The sequence below is a fragment of the Phaseolus vulgaris genome, chromosome 9 (assembly GCF_051622355.1).
Source record: "Phaseolus vulgaris cultivar YP4 chromosome 9, ASM5162235v1, whole genome shotgun sequence".
NCBI lineage: Eukaryota > Viridiplantae > Streptophyta > Magnoliopsida > Fabales > Fabaceae > Phaseolus > Phaseolus vulgaris.
This window is the reverse complement of record NC_143506.1, coordinates 17,516,981-17,535,283: the sequence shown is the minus strand read 5'-3', so window position 1 is coordinate 17,535,283 and position 18,303 is coordinate 17,516,981. Positions and strand designations below refer to the sequence as shown.

General features: G+C 35.2%; 1 protein-coding gene across 3 annotated transcripts in view; it reads left to right on the top strand.

Moving 5' to 3' along the window:
* The first annotated feature begins 1,468 nt into the window (after nt 1-1,468).
* The window catches only part of LOC137820412 (protein TIC236, chloroplastic), a 33,921-nt gene continuing 17,086 nt past the window's right edge, over nt 1,469-18,303 (top strand). For 2 of the 3 annotated variants that reach the window (XM_068624494.2, XM_090295764.1), the window contains exons 1-4: nt 1,469-3,646; nt 8,193-8,391; nt 8,505-8,564; nt 9,346-9,450. In XM_068624494.2, the coding sequence (XP_068480595.2) occupies nt 1,764-3,646; nt 8,193-8,391; nt 8,505-8,564; nt 9,346-9,450 (2,247 nt within the window). In that variant the 5' untranslated portion in view covers nt 1,469-1,763. Of the gene's footprint in view, nt 3,647-8,192; nt 8,397-8,504; nt 8,565-9,345; nt 9,451-18,303 lie in introns of those variants that run through there. The other variant, XM_090295763.1, reaches the window with a different exon arrangement.

Genomic DNA, 18,303 nt, shown 5'->3' with positions numbered 1-18,303 from the left:
TCTAAATATTATTCAATTAACTATTCCATATTTAATTTATATATATATATATATATATATATATATAAGGTAAATCATTTTCAAACAAAGGAATGTAAATTTAGTTAAATGTTCTTATAATTTAAATAAGTACAATAGTAAAAAGTTCCCTTCTTATAAGTTAGAGGGAAGGGACACATCACAAAATTGAATTTATTTTATATCCTAATTAAGGAAAATGTTATTGTTGCAAAATCATACACTATAAATTAATGATTTTGTTTTATTTTAATGTTTGTTTTCATATATTGTAACATTATATATTTAGTTGTCGTATTTTTTTATGTAATCAATCAACTCACACAAAATAAAGAAATGAGAATAATAATATTTTATTTTAAAAATATATAAAATTAAAATTTATTGTTTCACTTATAACGTTTTTATTTATTTATTACTGCATAAGTTTTGTTTTCAATATTGGCTTAGGTATAATCAAACTTTTTCATTAATAATACAATTTTAATAGTGTATGATACAAAATATATTTAACTTTTATATATGATAAACAGTTGTATAATATAAAAAACAATAACACATATTTTATTAACAAATAAAATTCAAAATTAATGTAAATATTAAATTTTGACTTACTAAAAAATAACACAACATAAAAAAAATACAAATATGCAAGCCTTGGGTCTATAATCTAAGCTATTATTAAATATTGTAAGTAAAAGGTTATAGAGAGACATGTTTTTGAAATAATTTTTTCTGTTTTGTTTGATATAAACGATATTAAAAAAATAAAAATTGAATAAAATAGCTACAGAAAAATTAATGATTATAGGTCTCGTATATAAAGAAAAGGTACTTCTAATTAAAAAGAACTTGTATACACAAATACAAATTAATTATTATTTTAATAATTACTTTTATTTATAATAAAATAATTAAATTAAAGTAAAAAAATTAAAAAAATTAAATTATTCTAAAATGATTTTATATCATTTTTAAAATTTTATTTTATAAATATATTAATGTAAAAAAATTATTATGCATTATAAATTAAATTATCTATAATCTTTTCATTCAAATTTATTCTCTTAGTTCAAACAACTTCAGTCTTTAGTTTTTTTTTTTCCTTAAATTCATTATTTTGGTCTCTATTATCAAATCCATCATCTCATCCAAAACAAAGCAAAGTCTAAAAATGGTTAGAATGTTTTTTATTCACTCAATTTATTGGATTTTTTAGACGTTTCTATAAAATTTTAAAAAATGTTAAGTTATTTTATTTGAAACAAGAAATTTAAAGAGTTTAAGTAAAATCTTAGACTTTAAATTTATTGGTACTACACAAAAGCTTATGTTTTTCTCTTTTACTCTACTTTAAAAATAAAATTTTAAACAAACAAAGCCTTTTGATTATTCTATTGTTTTTTTCTGGTAAGCACTATGTGTTTCCAGAAACGACAGCTTTACAGGCAGTTTCTTTTTCATTCAATTTCCCTCAAGACAAGCAACGTAGTATTCTTCGTGTCTCCTTCGTTTTTTGTTCCTCATTCCCACCATCAAACACACACAGACATCACTATAATGGTTCCAAGTCCACAACCCAGAATCAAGATCTCTCACTCATTTGAGCCAACAAAGCAAACCACATTAATTGCTGTTCACTTCACTTCTCAGTCTCTATGTTCCATTTGGCATGCGTGTCTGCTTCTGAATCGTTAAAGGGGCAGAGAATGGCAGCTTCTCTTGGTTTATGAGAGAAGGAGACAATGAACACTTCATTTTTCGGGATTAGGCTTCGTGCTTCTTTGGAAGGTAACAGCACTGTCAAAAGGGTTTTCCCCAGAAGCAAGAGATGCACTGTTTCTGTAATGCATGGTTGTTACCCATTGAGGCAAGCTTTTAGATTTTGTGGACAAAATGCAGACTTGTTGAGGAACCATCACCATGTTTCCGCAAGTGGGTGGAGGTGTAAATGTTTCAAGGAAAAGGAACCACCTTTTTCTTTTAGTCTGAGTTATTTCAGACCATTGTGGAAAGAGGGGCTTCTTTTGATGAGGGCCTCTGCATACACTGCTGTTATCTCTGGTTTGTTTTTATTGCTTTGGTTTGGAAGGAACAAAGCTAAGGGTTTCGTTGAAGCCAATATCTTGCCTTCTGTTTGTTCAATGGTCAGTGAGTGTATTCAGCATGATGTTTGCTTTGGGAAGGTTACAAAAATCTCGCCGTTGAGTGTAACATTGGAGTCGTGTTCATTTGGGCCAAGTGAAGAAGAATTCTCCTGTGGCGAGGCTCCCACTGTCAAGGTTCGTTTTCGCCCTCTCGCGAGTCTGTGGAGGGGGAAGTTTGTGTTTGATGCAGTTTTGACACATGCGTGTGTCATGGTGGTGCAGAAGAAGGACTATAGTTGGTTAGGGATACCGTTGTCTGAAGAGGGCACTCAGTGGCGGTTGTCAACCGAAGAAGGACTTGATCATCGCACTCGGGTGAGGAGGGTTGCACGTGAGGAGGCGGCAGCAAAACATGTGAAAGAAAGGGATGATGCAGCCAGGGAAGCTACAGAGATGGGTTACTTTGTTTCTGAGAAGAATTGTGGTCCATCCAAGGGTGATGATGATTTAAAGGAGATTGCAACTCATTCAGCAGAAGGAACAAACTCCAAGGGTTTTTTCTGCGTGAAGGAGGGGGAACAGCATGGTCATCGTTGTGTGGACACAGGTATCGATTATGACATGAAACATGCTGATTTGGAGAAGTCATTCAGGGTGAAGTTCCCTGGAAAAGGACTTCTTAAGTTTTGGTCGAGAATCATTAAAGGGCATAAACACAAATCTGAAAGGAAGGCTAAAAGGAGTGACATCAGTGCATCTGGTATTGCTCTTAGAAAAAAAATTCTTGAACGTGGTGCATTTGCAGCAAATGCATACTTTCGCAGTAAATCATATGGGAAGTTTGAGCAGCCTTCATCATCTTCTAGATGTTTTCATTCTAGAGATCATGATATGCAGTTGGTAAAAAGTGATGTTGACAAAAAAGCTGTATCTGTTGCCAGTGCTGTTGATAATAGAAACAATGATAACCAAAATGGAACACAATTCAGAGATATGGAAATCTGGTCTCCTTCGGCAAATGAAAATATCAATGGTCATGCAAATGATTTAAAATTTTACAGTGATCTCCCTTCAAAGACAAGAGAGAGTAAACTTGAAAATTTACAATCTAGCGAGGATGTCGCAGAACATGCCAATGCAAATATTAGTACAGAGAAAACGGAGGAGTTGGGACATCACGTTGCACAACGTCCAATTGATGTTAGTACAACTAAGGGCCAAAGAGATTTGGTTTCAGTGAAGCAAATGTCTCATTTGGCTACATATATTGAAGTTCCGTTCAAGACTTTGATTAAAAAATTTGGCTTCACCTCTTGTTTTAGAAACATCGAGGGGTTGACATCTCTCTTCCTTCCTGGTTCCATTGAAAAGTTGAAGTCTGAAATGGGTCTCAAAGTTGAAGATACTGTTTCAGAAAATGTAGACAGGGTAGATGTTCTGCAGTTTGAAGGCCTAAATAAAATTCTTCCTGTTACATTTGATTCTGTTCATGTTAGAGGTGCAACTGTCATGCTGCTTGCATACGGGGACAGGGAAGTTAGGTAAGATCTATTATCATTTATTATCGAAATGAAATGATGAACACACCTATTTACTAACTTATAATTTTAATATGATACGGGTGCTTAGAGAGGTTATGTTAATCAACATAAAGAGACATTGGGTAAAATCGTGTGTTTCTGAGACAACACAAATGCTTTAATATAATAAATAAAGGAGATTTGGTATCCTCTAATAATAAAGATATGATAGAGGAATGCATAAAAATGTTCCTAATAATACATATATAATTTAGATATTATTGATTATATAGAATTCGCTCCTTATTTCTATAATTATAATACTGCCCCTCAAGCTGAAATATGTATGTTGTCAATGCTGAACCTGCTGCAAATACAAATGATCCTTGGTCCTCTTAGAAACTTGGTGAATATGTGGTCCTCCTAGAAACTTGGTGAATATGTAACTATTCACCGATAAAGCTAGTGTTGATGTCTCCAAATTTCATTTTTTCTCATATGCAATGACAATCCACTTCAATATGTTTGGTCCTCTCATGAAAGATAGGATTAGGGACAAGGTGTAAGGCTAATTGATTGTGACATATAAGGTGCATTTGAGAACTTTCATCAAATTTAAGCTCCTAAACCCTAAACCCTAAATCACAAATTACTAATGCTACTGTCTTGTATTATGCTTTTGTACTTGATCTTGCCATGCCATTTTTGTTTCTTACTTTTCCACAATATTAAATTTCCTCCAACAAGAACACATTACCTTGAAGAGCATCTATTGCTTTGTGACCCAATCCTATCTGATGTGAGTTGATTTTAGATTGTTCAATTTTAGAGGTGACACTTTACTATGATTGAGATTTTAAACAAGTATATGATGAGACCTATGGAAGATTCCCACTGGACACGAACTTAACCAAGTGGTTAAGTAAGTGTGAAGGTTCACTTCCAAGATAAGGTGATAGTGATGATGCATTGCGGAAATTGAAAGACATGAAAGGAAACAATTAAGATGGCCATGGCCGAATGCTAAATGGAGAACATCACAAGAACACAAAGGAAAACCGAATTATAACAAGTATAGAACAAAAGAATAAAGTGGCGTAATGGAAATGAAGGAAAGGATGGAAGAAGAAAGCTTATGGTGTGAATTGAGAAGGGACACGCCACTTGGAGTATGGTTTCCTCCAAGATGAGTGTAGAGGGCCGCCACTTGAGAGCTCTCAAACTCACTAAATATAAGACCTATTGCTAGAGCAAACAATCCTCACACAATTTGTGCAGAGTTTTCCTTCTTTTATAAATTTCAACATGAGAAATACAAGGAGTAAGACACCCTATTTATAGGAGATGGTGCCTTGGAAAACAAGAAGCAAGAGTAGGATGAGAAACACTAAAAAGGGGCGGCCTTAGGCATTGACATTAGTCAAAACCGCACCCTAAGCTTAATGTTCTAGAAGCTAGGTCATCTCTCCTAAACCTAGATGTCTTGTCTTGAAAAAGTGGGCTTGGAACAAGCCCATTTCACTAAGAACACTCCATTTTATGCTATATGAACTTACTCTAGCTTATCTTGCTATTTAGACCCCCAGATTGAGTCCAATTTGTTTAATTCTTAAGAAGACCAGCAGAAAGAACATTAGATGCAGAAAGAACATTAGATGCTCTGGTCTTTGTCCATTTCTTCCTCTGGTGAGGTCTTCACTTGAAAGTGGAGATGACTTCTCATAGTGTGAATGGTAATTTGCATCCTTGGTCCTCTCCTTGTTGGCTTGGTTTGTATCACTATCAGTGTTAGAAGAATACTCAACGATTTGAGTATTTCCCTTATCTTCATTGACGAGACCTTTGCCAAGAGCCTTCTTAATATACTTTAGGATTCATATGACTATATTCCAATGGTCTTGATAGGGAGAGTTTAAAAGTTGACTTATTACGCCACTACAAAGGTGATGTCAGGACAAGTCACAATTAGGTAATTTAGCTTACTAACTTTTTGTACAATATGACCAAATCATCCATGGATTGTGAAACTTCTATACCAAGGAAATACCTCAAAGGTCCTAAATCTTTTGTTTAGAACTTTTGAGCAAGATATAATTATAGTTGTATAATACCATCCTTATGATTGTTTTTAATAACAATGTCGTCCAAACATGCATGAATATAAAATTGTGTTTTGGTTTATAAAAAACACCTTAAATTGATTATTCATTAGTAAAATCCAAGTACATATAGAATAATTATCAATGAAGGTAATAAAATATTTAAAATTAAATGGGGTAACTAAATAATTAGATGGGGTACAATAAGAGGAAGAACCCCAAGTATCACAGTGAACTAAATAAAAGGAAGTCAAAGCTTTTTTATTAAGACTATCAAGAAAAGGCCGATGAATATGTTTTTCCTAACTGACATGACTCAGTTCAGAGTAGACTAATGTTTTAAACTTGACACCATTTTTTGCAATTTTGTCAACATGGGATGACTTAATTCTGCATGAATCATTATTGGAGAGACTATTCATGCACATATTGATGGTGATGAAAAGAGACAGTAAAAGCCTTGTGAGTCACATCCAATGCTAATTGTCCGACTCGATATTTGACTGTGCAAGGTAACATTATTTTTAATGTATAGGATTGGGTCTATTGGGTGACAAACAGTAAATTAACAGGGCAATTAGGACACAAAGATCATAGTTAATAGTTCGAGATGAGAGGGGTTATGCAAAACCAATGCTGCAAACTTGTATTTGTGAACCATTGACAGCAATTATAAAAGGCAAATTGATAGCAATAGTAAAGGAGGAGAAAAGAGAACGATTATTAGATATATGATCAGTTGCACCAAAGTTAATGACCCAACCCAAGGACCAAGGGAAGGAGATTGAGAGAGACAAGCAAATGAATTTCCTGTGTGTGCTATTGAAGCAGTGTTACTAGTGGATTGACATGTCGCACACCATTTGATAATGTCTTCATGTGTTGTTGCAAAGAGACCAACCGATAGTGTAGAAGCAATAGGTGATTCAAAAGTAGATTCCTGGAATATATTGGGTGGACGAGGGAGTTTCTCATGTAACTTCCTACACTTATCAATGGAATGTCAAATGCAGCACCAATGTTTGTATTTCAGACAATTTTTAGAATTATTTGTGCACGAGCATCCAAAGTTAATACATTGTGATGAAACGAAAGTGTTTTACCTAAAAGACGAGTATATGTCTCCATGTTTATTTTTTTTGAAGAATATAGAGGAGTACAGATGATGCAGAAGTCATAGTAGGGTTTACTGGCGTCTACAGGTTCAACATCCTTCGAAGATAGTGGGTCTACCAGACCAACACAGTTTTGATAAGAGCTATAGATGCCACGTTAAACTGTAGGAAAAAGAGAGATTGAGATGAAATTGTCTTTGAGACAACACAAATGCTTTATTTATATTGAGAAAAAGTGATCAATACAATAAATGGAGGAGATTTGACATCCTTTGATGATATAAATATGATAGGGGAATAAATAAAAACTTCTAATAATACATATATAAATTAGATATTCTTGATTATATAGAATCTGCTTCTTATTTCTATAATTATAACATGGCTAAATGCTATTTAATCCATTCTTTAGCAGTATGATAGTCAATTGATCTTCCAAAAGTTTGACATTCTTTGATCAGCCATATTTGAAGGAGGTTAACCTAGGCATTAGAAGAAAGCTAGGGATACATGTAACTGGCATATTGTACTCGATTGAAACTCTCTGAATCTCTGCCATAGGATGCTCAAAAACCCTTAATCATTCCACTGTAGGTCTTTACTTCTGGTTGCTTCTATTTGCCTCTTTCAGGAAGTAATTAATTAAGATTTTCCTTTTCCCCATTTCTGTTATTCCCTTTGTGTATGTGGGTTATGCTTGTGTTTATGCTGGAGATGCAACTGAATATAACCTGATTCAACCAACCTTTTCTTATCTGATTGTATGAAATACTCAAGCTGTCAGTGAACAATAATGCACTATTAATGGAATTTAACATCTATCAAGTAATGAGTGCTCAAGCTTGGTCTGAAATGAACCTTTTGTTGGACAGTTTTATATCATGTTGTTTCCTCTGTTTGGGCATAGTTGTGTTGCGAGTATTTATATCGATTGCACAAAACTTTGATTTCAGTTCTAAAAATTTAGGGCAGTAACGGGTTTTCTGTTCATTTAACTGCATATTAAGATTGGACATAGACTTTGCTATATTAGAAAAGATTATCAAGTTTGACCTGTTACATTGGTATTACAGATTGTGTGACCATATGTTACTTGTATCTTCTTGAATTGATGCTGAACTTTTAAATTTGTTAGCATGTTGATAATCTTCATATTGTAGGATAAAAAGGTGAGTTGTGAACTTTTTTTAACTAAAATATTTTTTTATTGATTGTAAGTTTGTGCCTGGTAGGTGAAGTCACAGTGGTTGTAATTTGCAAATATTGAAGAGCTGGTTTAATATTGGATTTGAAGTCTTATTTTGAAGATTATGATCAACATCAATTTAATTGTTCTCTATGCTTCACTTTCAGGGTGATGGAGAATGTCAATGGCCAAATGATGTTTCGAAACCACTACAACCGTATAAAGTTAAAACTCAGTGGAAATTGTAAGACTTGGAGATCAGATGATAAAAGTGAAGGTGATGGCTGGTTGTCTGTTGATGTTTTTGTTGACACTATTGAACAGAAATGGCATGCTAATTTGAAAACTGACCATCTTTTTGTCTCGGTAAGGTATATATATATATATAGTAACCTGAAGTTTCAGTACTTTGTCATCTTCCTTAATTTCAATTAAGTTTTATGGCTATGTAGTTTATGTCTGGATCATGTTCTATGCAGCTCTTTGAAAGGGTACTAGACATTCCAATTACATGGTATAAAGGGAGGGCCAGTGGTGAGGTGCTTCTCTAACCTAAGTTTAGTTTCTTTCAAATTCTATTTGGAAGTGTTGTAAAGTTGTTTTTAGTTTCAGTTGTGATTAAATTTTAGTGTATTTGCTGAATAATACTTTGTTGCTGAATTTCAATGGTGCTATACACCTAAAATCTGCCTCCTAAACTAGAATAACGTGTTTGAGTAAGACCTGAACAATGGCTTTGTTTGCTGTGCTTCTTTCCCTCCTTAATAGCTTTTATCTGTTTCTCTCAACAAAGTAAAACATAGTGCTTACAACTACATATTTGGTTTACCTATATCGTAGAACATATGTTGCCAGCATTAGATTGGAATTATGATTTATCATTGGTCAATTGAAGCTTCAGTGTCCCTGGTTATTACTCTGGTCATATGGTTATTTATAAAATAGCTTTGTTTTGGTTATAATCTCTTTCAAGTGTATTTAATGTTTAATACCTAAAAGCTTAAGGAGTGTTGGGCCCATTTCCAGCCTTCTCTAACCAAGCATGCCTATATTGTGGAGGTCCTTTGTAATTTTTACCTGGATATGTCAATGGAAGGTCCTCCCCTTGTTAGCTTAACAGATTCAACTAGATTGTTGATTATTCTATATTGTACTCATGTTGTTTCATAAACACATACATGTTGTATCTTTTGGCTTAGATTTTGAAAATTCATTTACAGCAAGTTCTTCATACTTTTGATAATTATCTTGGCAATGCCAGGCTACTGCTTCCTAATAACTGGACTTCACGTGCTTGATACATTGATTCCCTATATTCAGGTTCACTTGTGCATGTCAAAGGGTGAATCATTTCCAAATCTTTATGGACAGCTTGATGTAACGGGGTTGAACTTCCAACTATCAGATGCTCCATCTTGTTTTTCTGTATGTCTTCCTCTCATCTACACTAGGATATCTTGTGCAATTCTTTTTTGGCACTTGAAATTTCGTTTGTGGTATATTTTTTTTCATCCTTCGTTACATATGCATTGTATTTTATATTGCTCAACAAAAGTATGCTTTATATTCAAAGATGCACTTGACAAAATCAAAGACAAAGCAAATATATTTTAGAGAGCTTATTCAATTTTCTTAGGTTCTCATATTTATATAGAAACTATACATTAATCTGGGATACAATGGACGAGAGAAAAAAATTAAAGACACCCATAGGACCCTAGGTACAACTCAAAACAACATTTTAATAAAGCCTATTATAACACTCTCAAATTGGAGCATACAAATTATATGTACTAAGCTTGAAACAGATAAATTCAATTTGAGGCCCTATGTAGGATTTTGTTTAAACATCTAAGAGTTGTACATTGGAACAAAGAAAGGGAAGGGAATAAAGAGGTATTACTAAAAATATGACTATAAGCATTGAGTCAATTATCCGTGGACTTTGTCTTTTCAAATATTGTAAATGCAAGTTGTTAACAAACTAGGATTTGTAGATGATTGTGCTAGGTTGTTGGATTTTAACCTCAAATATTGTTGATATTCCTCATTAGAAAACTTTGGTTCAACAATCTTAGATTTTGAGATATTGACTATCTTGTTAGGAAAGTTGTGGAGAGAGTAGCTTTTTCTTGGGTATGACTCATTTACCAAAAAATTAAGTATAGTCCTTCTCCTATGAGTCCATCTATCTATCATTATTGTGCACCCATAGGGTAAATCCCTTGTGTATATTGAACACATAGGGTTATGTTTATATAGGAAAAAGAAACATATGGGCTAAGCCCATTACATAAATATGAGATATCTAACAATATCTATAATATCTCATAATATCAAATAATATCTAATTATATCTAATAATATCTAACACTCCCCCTCAAGCTGGTGCATATAGATCATATGTACCCAGCTTGTTACAAATGTAATCAATCCTAGGTCCTCGTAAGGGTTTAGTAAAAATATCTGCTAATTGATTATTTGAATTAACAAACTCAGTCTTGATATCTCCTGATATAATCTTTTCTCGAATGAAATGACAATCAATCTCAATATGTTTTGTCCTTTCATGAAAAACTGGATTTGAGCTAATATGAAGAGCAGCCTGATTATCACATATCAGTGTCATTTGACTAACCTCTCCAAATTGCAATTCTTTAAGTAACTGTTTAAGCCAAATAAGCTCACAAGTAGCCGAGGCCATAGCTCTATATTCTGCTTCTGCACTAGATCTTGCCACAACACTTTGTTTCTTGCTCTTCCAAGAGATCAAGTTATCACCAATGGAGACACAATAACCAGAAGTTGACCTTCTATCAGATGGAGATCCTGCCCAATCAGCATCTGAATAACAAACGACTTTAGTATGGTTATTATGACCATATAACAAACCTTTTCCAGGAGAGCCTTTAATGTACTTCACTATACGAATGACTGCATTCCAATGATCTTCACATGGAGAATTAAGAAATTGACTCACCACACTGACTGCAAAGGAAATATCAGGACGAGTAACAGTGAGATAGTTCAATCTTCCAACTAATCTCCTGTACTTCTCAGGATCTGAAAGAGGCTCCCCCTGATTGGGTAGAAGCTTGACGTTGGGATCCATGGGAGTATCAACAGATTTCGAATTCATCAACCCAATTTCCTCCAAAATATCTAATGCGTATTTTCTTTGAGAGATAACAATACCAGTATTGGATTGTGCTACCTCAATCCCCAAGAAATATCTGAGTTTGCCAAGATCTTTGGTCTGAAAGTGTTGACAAAGGTGTTGTTTTACTTGTGAGATGCCATGGTGATCACTGCCTGTAAGAACAATGTCATCAACATATACTACAAGATAGATACACCCAGCACTCGAGTGACGATAAAAAACTGAATGATCGCCTTCACTGCGAGTCATACCAAATTGTTGAACAACATTGCTAAATTTTCCAAACCAAGCCCTAGGAGACTGCTTGAGGCCATATAAGGATTTGCGAAGACGACATACCAATCCAAAAGACTCCCCCTGAGCAACAAAACCGGGAGGTTGCTCCATATAAATTTCTTCCTGCAAATCCCCATTAAGAAAAGCATTTTTAACATCCAGTTGATAAAGAGGCCATTGTTGAAGAGCAGCCATAGCTATGAATAAGCGAACAGAGGCCATCTTTGCTACTGGAGAAAAAGTATCACCATAGTCTAAACCAAAAATTTGGGTATAACCCTTAGCCACAAGACGAGCTTTGAGACGATCAATAGTACCATCAGGACCAACTTTGATAGCAAAAATCCACCTGCAACCAACAACAGATTTCCTAGATGGTAAAGGAACAAGTTCCCAAGTTCCATTATTCTGAAGCGCATTCATTTCATCAAGCATGGCCTGACGCCAACCAGGATGGGCTAAGGCATCACCTACAGATTTTGGAATGGATACAGAAGAAATAGACGAAAGGCAGGTATAAAAGGGTTGAGATAGTCTATGGTAACTCAAAGCAGTATAATGTGGAGAGGGATTACGAGTAGAACGTATACCTTTACGGATAGCAATAGGAAGATCAGGTTCAACAGTCGGAGGTTCAACTATAGGAGCCGGAGGGGGATGAGGTGTTGGCACCAGAATAGAGTCTGCTGATGGACGATGAGACGGTTGACGACGACTATACACCTGAAGAGTTGGCGGCGGTGGTGAATTGTTAGGTGCACTAGGCACAACAAGAGGAATATTAACTTGATTAGATGAAGAAATTGAAGGAGAAGGACAAGACTTAAAGTAAAGGGAAGATTCACTGAAGGTGACATCTGCTGAAATAAAATAACGGTTTAAAGACGGTGAGAAACATTTATATCCTTTTTGTGATCTAGTGAACCCTAAAAAGACACACTTGTGTGACTTAGGAGATAATTTATCAAGACCAGGACTAAAATTATGAACAAAACATGTGGACCCAAAAACTTTGGGAGGTAAAGAGTGGAGAGGGTCATGTGGAAATAAAATAGAATGAGGAATTTTGTTATCTAAAACTGAAGATGGCATGCGATTAATGAGATAACATGCACTAAGAACAGCATCACCCCAAAAACGCTGAGGAACATCACCATGGATTAAAATAGTACGAGTTGTTTCAACAAGATGTCTATTCTTGCGCTCAGCTACCCCATTTTGTTGAGGTGTATAAGCACATGAAGTTTGATGAAGAATACCATGAGAAGCCATAAAATTTTTAAAAGAATGAGAAAGATACTCACGTCCATTATCACTGCGCAAAATTCGGATGGAAATTCCAAATTGATTTTTAATTTCATTGTAAAATATTTGAAATATAGAAAACAACTCAGAACGGTTTTTCATTAAAAATACCCAAGTACATCTTGAATAATCATCAATAAAAGTAACAAAATACTGAAATCCTAAATTAGACTTAATACGACTTGGTCCCCAAATGTCAGAGTGAACTAAGGCAAAAGGAGATGAAGCACGTTGTGAGACACTACGAGGAAAAGAACTACGAATGTGTTTCCCTAACTGACACAACTCACACGATAAAGTAGACACATTAGACAAACTTGGAACAAGCTGTTGCATCTTGGCAAGACTAGGATGACCCAACCGAGCATGAATGAGAGATGGAGAATCCATAATTGCGCCAACATGTGCAGAGATCTGTAGTTGATAAAGTCCATGAGACTCACATCCGGTGCCAATCATCCGTCCCGAACTCCAGTCCTGTAAAGTAACAGAATCTTTGGTAAAAGAAATAACACAGTCAAGGGAACGAGTGAGACGACTAATGGATAATAAGTTAAATGGAGACCCAGGGACATAAAGAACATTACCAATAGATAAAGATGAAAAAAGATTAATAGTACCAACACCATGTGATGGTACCCTATATCCATTGGCCATGGTAACTGAAGGTAAATAACCCGTAGTAGATAGGGAAGAGAAAAAAGATTTATTACCAGTAATGTGATCAGTGGCACCTGAATCTAGAACCCAAGGGCCATGGGAAGTGGAGTGAGTGAGGCCAACAAAAGATGTACCTGAATGTGCAACAGAAGCCGTGGAACTAGGGTTCTGACGATCCTCATACCATTTAAGAAATTCATTGAAAATAGCAGGCTGGCTTGGGGTATCAATTGAAGTATGGTCCATGGTAGAAGGTTGCACAGGGGCAATTTGAGCAACCGCAACAGATCTAGGAGGACGACCATGTAAGGCATAACATCTGTCAATTTTGTGGCCAAGTTTGCCACAATGGTCACACTTGTGACGCCCTTTGCCCGGCTTGTGAGGGCGAGTACGATCATTATGCTGAGATACTAAAGCAGAAGAGTCATCAACATGAGACGTTATATCAGCGGTGTGTTTACCTGGCACGCGCAAAAGGGTAGAACAAGTGGAAGTAAAATTGGGCACAATAGGAGATCCCAAAATTTGATCACGAACGTGAGAATAATCATCAGGAAGACCATGTAAACCCAATAACATGAAGAACTTGGATCTTTGTTCTAGTTCTTGAGAAGGAGTAGAGGCAGGAGGTAATAACTCATTAAAATCATGAAGAGCATGAAGTTTACCTAGATATTCTGCCATTGTACCATCAAGACGTTTGGGAGCAACAATTGTGAGAAGATTTTGACACACACCATAAAGACGTTGAGTATCATTGGTGTATAATAATTTTGCTTGTTCCCAAACTTCTGAACATGTTTCATAGGTACGAAAAATTTGTTTTAAAGATGAGTGAATGGTCGATTTGATAACAATGCATAATTGAGCATCAATTTTCGACCAACGAACAACCTCATTTTCAGCAAGAGTAGGATGAGTAAGATGATCAACAAAACCTTGACTCTTAAGCCATAATTTAATATCTGATGCCCAAGTGTCATAATTGGTTCCATCCAATTTGTCAATGGAAAGATGAACATTGACGTAATTAGTATAAATAGATGAATCCGGCATAATGACCGAAGAAGAAGCCATAGTGGCAGCGGAAGCGGAAGAAGCCATAAAAGATAAGGACAAATCCAGTCACCGGTTAATTGGCGGGAGCAACAAAGATGAAGGCTCCGACAGCGATTCCGGCGAGATTCCGGCGGCGTCTCCGGCGAAGGTCCGGCGAGACAGTGGGGGTGGTGGCTGGAAAATTCCAGTGAATAGTGGATTCACCAATAAAAATTGAACCCTAAACCCTAAACTCTAACCTTATGCTCTAGATACCATATTAAAGGAAAAGAAAGAATAGGGTAAATCCCTTGTGTATATTGAACACATAGGGTTATGTTTATATAGGAAAAAGAAACATATGGGCTAAGCCCATTACATAAATATGAGATATCTAACAATATCTATAATATCTCATAATATCAAATAATATCTAATTATATCTAATAATATCTAACAGACTATCTTGTTAGGAAAGTTGTGGAGAGAGTAGCTTTTTCTTGGGTATGACTCATTTACCAAAAAATTAAGTATAGTCCTTCTCCTATGAGTCCATCTATCTATCATTATTGTGCACCCATTTTTCTTCCAAAATAGTTTATGTTCTTCCAAGATCAAATTGGCCTTTTCAACTTGTTGCTTCAAATATTTCACACTAATTTCATGATATGATAGTGGCTTAAATCCAACACCATGTTTAGCAACCAACTCAAGCATCCTCCTGAACTCTTCATTGTTTGCTACATTAAATGGAATAGCATTATTGAAGAAAAATAGAGCATCTTGACATGCATCCTCTCTCTCTTTTCTTGAAAATGGCATTACTAGTAGTTTGAGTGTCCCTTTTCTTGAAAATACTTGATGAGTCACCACTCTCTTCTTGACTTTGGTCTTTTTCTAACATTGTCTGAATTACCCATTCTACTGTCCAAATCTTCTCTAGATATTGATTTCTTCATCAAATTTTGTTGAAATAGAGAAATCGTATCCAACATTAATATTTTAATACAACATCCTTTGAAATCCTTGCTAGGTTATGCTTTAATATATAAACCCTTATTGTTAATACTTTCTCACAATATTTTCATTTTACGTTTCTTGCTTTCCCATCAATAAAAGCACAATGATTCCATGCAAGATCAGTCCTTCCACTTGATGCCATTATAAATCTCAGCAGCAACGAGCACAACTAATAAGAAAAATAGAACAAAGAAGAACAAAGAGGAACAACGGCGGTAAATGTGAGTGATGGTGGGCCACAAGCGGCAGAGAGAGCAAACGGCGTAAAGGGCAAGCAATGGCGAACGCCAGTGGCGAAGAGCGCAAGCGATGATGATTTGTTTTAGTGGGTTGGTTTTCAGGGGGTCTGATTTTCTTACTAATGCTAGCAAAAAAGCAAACACATGTATTGGGCCTTATCGTTGGATTTCAGAACCAAGCACCGCATAAGGTAGTTTTCTTTTGTAACCAAAATTTTCCATTCAGAAGACGATTAGACGAATCGAGACGACCTAAGGATCCTCCTATTCAATGAGCGACATGCATACTCGCTCTGGTCCGCATGGTTCACGATCCGCCATGAGAGTCACCTTTCTTTCTCCTCCAAACTCATTTAATCGTACGAGTATGTGAGTATGCTTGCAATTTCACAACACTAGAGAAAGGCATAGGCTGAATCCCTTCTGTGTATTGAGCACATAAAGTTATATACTTATAAATAAGAAAATACAAAGATATGGGCCTAAGTCCATTACATCGAACAATCCCTCAAGCTAGCATATAAATTGCATGTACCAAACTTGTGACAAATACAATCAATTCTAGGTCATCGTAAAAATTTGGTGAAAATATATTCTAATTGATCATTCGAATTAACAAACTCAGTCTCGATATCTCCAAATACAGTCTTTTCTTGGATTCAATGGCAATCAATCATAATATGTTTGGTTATTTTATGAAAGATAGAATTTGAACTAATATGAAGAGCAATCTAATTGTCACATATAAGTGTCATTTGAGTGACCTCTCCAAATTGCAATTCTTTTATGTAATTGTTTAAGCCAAATAAGCTCAGAGGTAGTTGAGGGTCATTTGAGTCAACATTTTTGAATTATGAACCTATTTTTAGTTGTGTTATGTATTGAATATAATTTTTCATATAGTAGTAACTCTTACGAGTCAAGTTACGTTCCTCGAGTTACGATTTTTAATCCCCATTTTGATCCTTTTACAATTCTCGAGTTTCATAACATTGCTCTCTCTCTCCCTTTCTCTTTTATCTTAATAATGTGCATTGAGGACATCCTCTACCACCACCACCATGTCCTCTCCTATGATACCACGACCTCCTCTTCCACATGTAGATACCATGGCAAAGGATTAAGTAGATTCTTGAAATTTTCTACGTCCAAGAGCTGTAACACGAAATTGTGTTAAGCTTTCCGTGGTTGAAAGACTTGTTAGATTTGATCCCTAATATGATCAAAATTTGGATCATTGCATGAAGGATTGTGACCATATATAATTTGTGCAACTTCTGAGAACATCTTCAATCCTTCAATAGCAGATTAACCTTCAACAATAAAAGATATCATATCATAATCTATTTGTTTAACGATGCTAGTTTTTGGGTAGACGCAAAGAGCCATTGAATTCTATTTACAAAAGTACTCGTAAGTCTTTTTCCAAAAGGTTGTGCAAGTTAGAATGTTTTGAGGGTTCCCAGTTTATTGGATTCCACAAATTGCCACAATAGAGCAAAAAGTTGAAAGTCCAACTTTTGTCATTGTGTAGTATTTTTTATGAGAACTTGCTATCATCTTTTCCAAGTGATCATGAAACCATTGACCAAGAAACCAAAGTTCAACCGATGTTGTCCAGGATAAATAATTTTTTTCATTAAGCTTTTCTAACGAAATGGTGGGAGAACTTGAAAAAATAGTGTGTTGCCATAAGCCATTTTTGATAAGAAAAGAAGGGTAAAATGGGAACTCTACAAAGAGAAAAGGGGAGCCAAATAATCAACCCACAAGGATGGGACAAAAAAGGTTGGAATGAGACATATAGAGGACAATGAATCAAACTGTGGTGGCACACTGTCACCGCAATGGTTGGAAGAATGCACATGGAAAAAGAGGCTGTGCAAGCCATCGCATGAAGTAGTTTTTGTCTAAGACCTGTGGGGTTGGCCATCACTGAAAGAGACGTTCCTGATCTGGTGGTCTCTGGAGAAAACTGTGACGTTTGACAACAGTAGACAGTAGACTGTAGCAGACATTTCTGCACCGTGGAAGACAAACAAACAAAGTGGGTTTGAGCTGCTCTAATACCAACTAAAGAGAGACTATATTTTAGAGAGCTTATCTAAGTCTCAGATTTTTATATTTATATAGAAATGGTAGATTCATTTGAGATACATTGAAGGATAGAAAGATTATAAAACAAGTATCTCTAGGTCCCTAGGTACAACTTAAAACAACTTTTTCATAAAGTCTATTCTAAGCCTATTCTAATAGATGCCTAATGATGCTTTTACTTATTAGTTTGTATATGAATATTATATGCTTTGTTTATTAGTTAAATATATGAAATTGTTGTACCAGAAATAGTACTTTATTTTTTTGACAAACAACGATAATAATTGTGAAGCTTGGGAAGAAAATAACAACATTTGTAATGGGTGATTGCCCTATCTTGTTTGATGCAATGCATTGAATGGATGTCTGAAATTATAATTTACATGGGATGAGAGGTCATATTTGGTACAAACCCTTGCTGTGTAGTTTTATTTTAGTTTTTCTGTCTACTGTTGAATAAATAGTCTGCCCCAATTCTTG